This window comes from Hyperoodon ampullatus (genome assembly GCF_949752795.1).
Source record: "Hyperoodon ampullatus genome assembly, chromosome: 5".
NCBI lineage: Eukaryota > Metazoa > Chordata > Mammalia > Artiodactyla > Ziphiidae > Hyperoodon > Hyperoodon ampullatus.
The window spans coordinates 80113589-80122965 of NC_136918.1; the positions used below are offsets into that span (position 1 = coordinate 80113589).

General features: G+C 40.0%; 1 protein-coding gene across 1 annotated transcript; it reads right to left on the reverse strand.

Annotated features, from left to right (window-relative positions):
* Window positions 1–252: 252 nt before the first annotated feature.
* NDUFB4 (NADH:ubiquinone oxidoreductase subunit B4) lies at window positions 253–6640 on the reverse strand. Its single transcript, XM_079704885.1, has 3 exons — window positions 6442–6640; window positions 1601–1747; window positions 253–393 (listed from the first exon to the last, which is right to left on the reverse strand). Exons 1-3 carry the CDS (start codon window positions 6619–6621, stop codon window positions 331–333), a joined length of 390 nt encoding a protein of 129 aa, XP_079561011.1. The 5' UTR covers window positions 6622–6640; the 3' UTR covers window positions 253–330.
* Window positions 6641–9377: the final 2737 nt, after the last annotated feature.

A 9377-nucleotide genomic window follows, 5' to 3' on the forward strand; every position in this document is an offset into this window, starting at 1 on the left:
AGATACATAATCAGCACTTAAATAATAACTGTTGAATAAACAGTTGTCGGAGTGTGTACTCCTTAAGCACAGGGCCTAAGTTGTCCTGTTGACTGCTATATTCTCAGCACAATAGCACAATGCCTGGCTCATAGTAGACACTCATTTGTTGAATGACTGAATGAATGAACATGAATCTGTTTCTTCATTAAACTGTGAACTCTTACAAAGTAGGGATTCTACAGTATCCAGCAAATGTTTGTTGAATCAAAGTAATATTAAGAAAGAAAAACTTTTTAATGATTAATAGATTCATTTAATCAACAGTACATATAGTCATCATTGCCAGACTTAATATGAGATGTTAAATGTTCGATCCAATTTTCCTTCCCGGATAAGTTTTTCTTTCCTATCCTGTATAGACAGAAAAAAAAAAAAAAAAGTACATTAAAAACAATGCATTCTGGCACAATTCATGGTATAGCTCTGAAAAACAGGAATGAAACACTCCCAGACTAATTACAATCCCCTATTGTCTAAAGCCTACAGAGTATGAGTGAGGAAGTAATAATCTGAAGAAATAAAGGGACAATAAGAAAACACTCCTATTGAAAAACACCTATATTTTAGTAAGTAGAATTATATTACCCCACTAAATAGCATACACTGAAAGCAAAATGTAAATACCTTCTAGGTAAGTGTGGCCTACCTTTCTGTTAAGCAATAATTTATCAGATAATCAAAATATATACACTCCAGGAGAGTGGATTGGCCAGTTTAAGGCAGAGCCACATGGGTGGGCTCCAGTGTAGATGGGAACATGAGGCCTGGGGGATGGGGTTGGGGACCTAGTATCAGAGTGGTCTAGTGTCAAAGATTAGCTTGGCTTTCTGTGCAGTCACGTACCCAGGCCTCTGATGGCAGTGAGCCCCACCACAGGCTGCTTTGGCTTTTCTGTTGTTGGAGTATTAACATATTTTAACATTAATTCACAAAATGTGACCAACATAACTGGAATTCATGCAGACAGGGAGCATACTAAGTGATATATGTATTCTGCTAATACTTAACCCAATAAACATCTCTTTTAAAAGCAAACAAAATAAATATAAAAATTTGCAAAGATTAATCAGAATAGAAAGGTTTTTCTGTACATCCAATGAGAAAAAAGAAATTAACTTTTTAAGTTACTTCTATATTCTCTTGCTTAATATACACAATATAATTTCCTTACCTAATCTAAAACACACCAGGAAAAAAAAATTTTTTTTAATAAAACACAACAGGAAAACTCTTTCATGAGCTAAGTTCAAGTCTTAGATATTTAAAGTGACCAATTCATTACTTTAAATTCTAGAGTAGCCATTAAATTAAATTTGAAAGACCCAGAGACAATCGTAGTTTATAAGAAAGTATATTTCTATGAGTTGAAACAATAAAGCAATAAAACTAAACATATAATTGAAACTTTGTGTTTTAACTCAGTTGGAAAGGAATAAAGATAAAAGAGGAACTGAAGGAGGAGTAGACAGACAAGATGGGAATTATCAAGAGAGAGAGCTGCAGCCAGCACAGAGGGAACCTATCACACAGATACCAAACACAAGGTCCTAATACTTACTCTGTCGGTTTTGAAAACATAATACCAGAAGAAGAGGGGCCCAATTCCAAACAGAGCTCCTAAAAGTGAGGTCTTGGGAGTGGGTCTGAAATTGGGATAGACATTTGCTGATCTTGCATAGGTCCAACGAATCAAGGCAGGATCTTCCTAAAATGAATGAAAACAAAAGATACAGGAAATTAAGTTCTACACTAAGAAACAATCTCATCAGGACTTTTGTGGAGAAGCACAAGAGATGCCCTTTGTTCTCTTCTACAGTTAAGGGTATACCCTGAATATTCCCAAATAGCTTCAAAGAAGATCTTTCATTTCCAGTATTTGTTGAATAATTCTCTGATGATCCTGTTCAGAATTTAAAAGACTCATATCATCCTTCAGCCTCCTATTTATTTAAGATTTAAGAATCCTAACCATTTTAAGCTGTCAGAGAAGGCACTTTTTTAAAAATCATTTTTTTCTATTCTTTTCTGGATTGTTTTTGGCTTCACTGTCTTTCTTGAAGTATGATGAACAGAACCACACAGTATTTCCAATGAGGACAAACAGATTTCATATGCTCTATCATACTGTGAACTTTGTTTCCAGGACCTTTTCTAATCCTATGCCCACACTAGTCTTTCCAGGCTACAAATAAACTGCAGGAAGAGGAAGACAGAGAGGTAGGCTAACTCTGAACTTTACATTTTTAAGCTGACTTGGCTGGTATTTTAAGAGCAAAATTATTACATTTCACATTATTAAAATAGTTTTTTGAAAGGACAAAGTTGTTAAAGAAAAATAATCAGATTGTCTTGGTTAAGAAAAAAGTAACTGTCAATTTTAATATATTTATACTAGAATAACTATGTAAAAATAGCAAATCTACCCCAAATACGTAATTAAATTTAATTAGCTAAATACACTAATGATTTTATAAAATTATTTGCTCCAGTTAACTGATAGATAAAAATAAGCAAATGAAATCAGCTTTAAAACTTTAATACTAAGCTGTGAGGAGAACATTCAAGGTCTTAACCAATGCCAAGAAGTCATGATTGGTAGGACATAAATAATTAAACTGGATCTTTCACAGTAACATTTTAAATCAAACTGTTTGTCAAACTCTTTGCAGAGACAGTAAAGAAGGTGAAGACACAAGATACAGGTTCAAGGGGACATTTGAGCTCTATACCTGAAAGGATAAATACATCTATCTATTCTTGTATCTATCCCTTCCTGCTATTAATGCATTTGAATGACTCTCTCATGCCAGAATTCTCTACCAGTCACCTCTCTACACCTAGTATCTGCCAGATCTGTCTTCCAGAAACAGACATTTCATTTCATAAGAATACCAACAGCTCCATGACCATAGTTCATTGAACGAGGTACTGTTGTTGAAAGAGGTTCCAAAACACCTGCCGTGGGAGACAGTTCACCTTCTTTGACACCACTCCACATCCAAAGGACTATCAGCAGCATGTGATATGGTGAACACTACTTCTTCTTTTTTTATATATATATATTTATTTATTTTTGGCTGCGCTGGGTCTTTGTTGCTGCGCGCGGCGCAGGCTTTCTCTAGTTGCGGCGAGTGGGGGCCACTCTTTGTTGCAGTGTGTGGGCTTCTCATTGTGGTGGTTTCTCTTGTTGCAGAGCATGGGCTCTAGGCGCATGGGCCCCAGTAGTTACGGCGCATGGGCTCAGTAGTTGTGGCGCACGGGCTTAGTTGCTCCGCGGCATGTGGGATCTTCCCAGACCAGGGCTCAAACCCGTGTCCCCTGCGTTGGCAGGCAGGATCTCAACCAGTGCACCATCAGGGAAGCCTATGAACACCACTTCTTGAAATCATTTCTTCACTTGGCTTCAAGGGCACACACCAGCTTGGTTTCCTCCTAACTCTCTGGCCATTCCCTCTTAGTCTCTTTTGCTCTCTTCCTCCTTATCTCCCCAGTCTCTTAATATAGGACCTCAGACCTTGTGGGTCTTTCCTATCTACATTAACTCCCTTGATAATCTCTAGTCACATGGTTTTAAATATCCACCTATAGGCTGATGACTCCCCAAAACTATGCCTCCAGCCCTAGACCTCTACCCTGAACTGCAGACATAATATCCCACTCTCTGCTCAATGCTGACGTATTGTCTAATTGGCAAATGTGATGCCAAACATGATGTATCCCAAACTGATTTGCCAATATGCCATTCCACCTTCATCCCTGATCCTTTCACACTCTTCCCTATCTTGGTAAAAGGTAACTTCATTCTTCACTTCAGTCAAAAACCTTGGAGTTATCCTTGAGTCCTCTCTTTCTCTTACACCACATATCCAATCTGCCGGCTAACCTGACTGACTCTACTTTCAATACATAACCAGAACGGACCACTTCTTACCAACTCCACTGCCACCACCCTTGTAGCCACCATCAACTAAGAAATTAGATTACTGCAAAAGGCTCCTAACTAGTCTCCCTGCTCCTGCTTTTGCTCCCACATAGTCTCTTTTCTACTAAGCAGCCAGAGATGTTGTTAAAATGTAAGTCCTGGGCTACCCTGGTGGCGCAGTGGTTGAGAGTCCACCTGCCGATGCAAGGGACGTGGGATCGTGCCCCGGTCCGGGAAGATCCCACATGCCACGGAGCGGCTAGGCCCATGAGCCATGGCCACTGAGCCTGCGCGTCCGGAGCCTGTGTTCCACAACGGGAGAGGCCACAACAGTGAGAGGCCCGCGTATCGCAAAAAAAAAAAATATATATATATATATATATGTATATATATATATATATATATATACATATATATATACACACACATATATATACACATATATATACATATATATATATGTCCTGATTATGGGACACCCGACTCAGAAAAGTTCTTTCAATGGCCTATGAGGCTTGGTGTGATCTAGTCCCAGGTAACTTTCCCATCTCATCTCTTCCTACTCTGCCCTCACCTTTCTCCATGTTAGTCACAATGGTCTCTTCAGTATTTTGTGAATTAACCAGGCACACTCCTGTCAAAAGACCCTCGTGTTTGCTGTCCCCCTGACTAAAATGCTACTTTCCCAGAGAGTTGAATGGCTAGCTCCTTCCCCTCACTTCTCTGAGATCTTCAATGTCACCTTCCAAGTGAGGCCTTTCCTGTGCCTTTCTAAAACTGCAGCTGCTTTCCCTCTCTACTACATACACACACTCCTAATCCTCTTCCTTGCTTTATTTTTCTTCTTATCACTTCCCATTACCTAACATACTAAATGATTTAATATTTTAACTTATTACTTGCCTTCCCTCTGGAAAGAAAGCTTTATGAGGACAGGCGTCTTTGCGTTTTGTTCTCCACTGTTACCGCAGTATCTAAAAGAGGACCTGGTACATAACAGACCCTGAGCAATTATTTATTCACTAAATCAATCATTCTTAGACACTAGGCAAAGAATTTCCATGTATTGCTCAATATATAATTGTCAGGCCCTCATTTACTTAACAGAACAACCAGTGAGGCTGGTGTAAAACCTGTTTTACACAGCAAAACTATAACTGCCCTGGGTCACAGAACTGGAAAAAAGAAAATCTGGAGTTTAAACCTCAGCTCTGTCTGACTCAAAGTCTTTTTTTTTTTTTTTTTTTTTACTACATCTTACTATCTAGCACATCAAACCCAATTGTGTGAGTATGTATACAATCAATGTCTCTGTCCTCACCTTCTCCCAAGTAAATGAGGTTCTGGCTGAAGACAATATAGCCAAATGGTTAAGAGATGCTTTGGGTTACACAGACTACAGTTCAAATTCTGCTCTATCACTTGCTAAAATATATCACTCTATGACATACTTGTCCTTCCCATGTAGTCTTTCTCATCTGTAAAATGGGGATAGTAATAGAGCTTAACTCTCTGAATAGCTGTGATATTTGAATATCATTCAGAAAGAGTTTCAATAGTGCCTGGCACATTGTAAATTTCTTTCAGTTCTCACAACTTCCTAAAATTCCTACAGAACACCAATGCAACTGCTGGGAAAAGTCATTTTTCTTTTTTAATCTAAAAGCACACTTCTTAAATAATAATAGCTATCAGTTTACTGGGCATGTATTATGTGCCGGGAATGTTATACAGGCTATCTCATTTAACCTCACAACGATTCCATAAAGAATGTACTACCATTTCCATGTATGAAAATTAGAAAACTAAGGTTCAGAAAGCTTAGGGATATTGCACAAAGTCATATAGTTTGCTAGTACATAGTGCCTTGGCGTTTGACTCCAAAGCCCAAAGCTTCAGCAAGCTGTAGGGTGTTTGGGTCTTTAAAAGATATAAACCAAAAAATCACGATATTCCCTTCAGAAGAGAGCAGTATTGCTATAAATGTGAACTGAAAAGTGGAAAACATCTTTAAAAAAAATACACACACACCCCCCATATTTCCTGAACACTCATCACAAGCCAGGCACTGTGCTGGCCGGTCACGTGCCTTATCTCATTTAATCCTCCTAACAGCCTCAGAAAATAAGAAGTACTATATTATCCCCATTTTTCAGACAGGAAAACCGAGGCTAAGCAGCAGAGTTGAACAACTTTTTCAAAATCACTCAGGCGGGAAGTGATCAAGCCGAGACTCAAACCCAGCATGGTTTTAATCCAGAACCCGTCCTCTTGGCCACCGAGCTCTCTGCCCAAGATCAAAGGGCTAATGAACTGGCCTACTCTCTGGGCCTGGAAGAGGATCCATGTCTAAAATACTCTTCGGGAACAGTGACCGCTCCGCGGCGTGATTCCCCTTGTCAGGTCTCAGCTGCCCAGCTCGACGGGACCGTGCCGACTCTGGCCCCTCGATTCCCACCCGCTGGCCCCTCACTCACGATGACCCCATGACGGCTGGGGTCGTTGTACTGAAGCAGGTACTCTCGTTTAAGCCGGGATCTTATGGCCAAACGCTCGGCTTGTGCCTTCCGAGTTTCCGGAGATATGTCGTATTCAGCTGGGTCGAGGGTAGTGGGCAGGGTCGCCAGGCGCGACGGGTTGTACTTGGGGAACGACATCTTGGCGACCCGGCGCACAACTGCGCCTGCGCGGTCCGAGGCCCGCCCTCTTCAGTCTGACCTTCGTCCTGAGGCAGTGCGCCTGCGCGTTAGCCAGAGGTTGCAGATGGAGTTTAGCAAGAAGTTCAGCCTCTTTCCTCAACCTTCCTCACGGTCCTGGCCCCCTAGTGGCGACCTGCGCAGGCTCAAGGTACTTTCCTCGCCTTCCCCCACCCCCCTCTCCTTCCTCTCCCCCGCTCCAAATCTAACGCTTGTTGCTCCTTCCTAGCAGCCTTATCTCTACTGACATACAGAGCTTATTATGTGAAGTTGAGCTGGCAGAGGCTGAAAATGGGATTGACTGGAATTCTGATTCAGTGTGGGTTCATCTCTGTGACTTGCGACATGTCACTTAACTTCTCAGAGTTTCCTCTTCCTTATCCTGGAGATAATGACCCCTATTCTATCCACGTAGCAAAACTGTTGTGAGGATTAAAATAAATAATTAATAGATGCCAACATACTTTGCAAAGCACAATTTCTCTTCCAAGAAAAAAGAAAATTAGCTTTTCTGTGCGTCACCATATTAGATCCATACAACATAAGCGGAAGAATATTTTACATTGTCATGAAATAATTTTTAATAGGAGAATGATGTTAGAAGTGTTCCCTGCCTGACTATAGGTCAGAAAAAAATGGTATTGTATAAACCTCGCAAAGAAACAATATCTTAGTTAAAATACTAAAACCTCTTATGTAAAATCCCTAGCACTCTTCAGGTGCTAAGAATAAACATCCTTAGAGATATGAAAATAAGCATAAGGGCATTGAGTCTTGCTGTGAAAGATAATTTTGGGAAACAAGGAGTGTAACCTAAAAGGAAACGTTCTCCACCCCTACTGTCCTTCTTCTTTCCCCACTATCACCACAGAAAAAGGACAACTTCAAATTGTATGGCAGGGTCTTTGGGTACCAGTCAGACACTCCTTAGGGGAAAACATGTAAACAGTATTTCCATAACTCAGGGAATTCTGGATCAGCGTGGGTGAAGCGTCTGGGGACATGTAGGTATGCTGGGAAATGGTTACTAGGCAGAGAAGGGACCTAGAAAGTGTTGGCGCTTGAAGTGATGAGGAGCAGCACTGCTGTCAAATTTACTCAACATTTTAATACTGTTTTAAAATATTTATTAAGCACTCGCCGCATGAAGCACACTGCACACTAGTCAGTCAATCTTTTAGGCTCAGTGGGGGAAACAACAGAAGAAATGAAGGACAAGATGTTTGTCTCTGAGAAGCTGACAATCAGGCAGTACAGAAAGAACAGACAGAATATGATAATATTTGCAAAGCAGTTTAATGATCAAATGAATATAAAGCAAAGTGGGCTCAGGAGAATGCAGGCTGAGGGAATAAAGAAAAAAGAAACTTGAGACAAATCACTCACACTCCATTTTAAAGGAGTGGGGGGAAAAAAGTTCTGTTTTTTTCTGAGGTGTTTAAACATATTAAGAAAATAAAATGAAAAGCAGGAGCAAGTTGAAAATTCTAAAGACTACATTGATAGTTTCAAAAACATTTTGTTAATAGATTAGACACTGATCTAGGAAGAAGGGCATGTTAAAAAAAAAAGAAAAGAAAAAAGAAAGGAGTACATTGAGTACAAGCCAACGGACAAAGTTAAAAAAAATAAAAGACTTTAAGTTTAAGAGAGGGAGAGAGAGAGAGAAGAAACTTCATCATTTCGTTTTGGATGAGTTAAGGGGATTATCTCCACATTTGCTCTTTTTTTTAAATGAAGTCATTTATTTATTTATTTGTTTGTTTATTTATTTATTTATTTTTGGCTGCGTTGAGTCTTCGTTGCTGTGCACGCAGGTTTTTGTCTGGTTTTGCGGCGAGTGGGGTCTACTCTTTGTTGCGGTGCGAGGGCTTCTCATTGTGGTGGCTTCTCTTGTTGCAGAGTGTGAGCTCTAGGTGCACGGGCCTCAGTAGTTGTGGCACGTGGGCTTAGTTGCTCCGCGGCACGTGGGATCTTCCCTGACCACGGCTCGAACCCATGTCCCCTGCGTTGGCAGGTGGACTCTTAACCACTGCGCCCAGGGAAGTTCCTGCACATTTGCTTAATTATCATAAGGATCCCTTCAGATAACTGTTAAAAATATGAAGTCCTAGGTTTTGTTCTGCTCTTGTAGATTCAGAATTGGTCTTCAGAGGAACCCAAGAGTCTGTATTTTTTACAATTTCTTGAAGGGATTCTTACAATATTGCATGTTTGGGGAACATAGAGATGAATATAAGAGGTCTTCCTTTTCCCAGAAAAGGCCAACTTAGAATGAATCTATTTAAGATGGAAACCTAGATTCTACAGTGAAAGGAAAAGACTTGATTGGGACTTTAGCTTGAAACGATGCAACTAATAAATTATGAAAATGAATTTATCTTGTATTTAATACATTTAAGGTCACAATTACAACTGTGTGCTAATTCTGATAAATCAGGTGTTAATTTGTGGGGACATTATTTTTATGTAGCTCATTATGCTTCACTGCATTTGATTTTTTGCAGCAGGTTTATATTTGCAAAAGTGCTGGAGGGCTTTTTCCAGTTTCCCCAAGGCTCTCTTAATCCTCTGAAACCAGATTATTTCCTTTTGAAGCACTGATGTTATCATCATTCATACTCATTTTTCTCTTTTTCGTTTGTTACCTGGTCCAGCTGTAAGATCCTCCTGTATTAGTAACTTTGCATGTGGATCTAGCAGTTCACCAACATCAC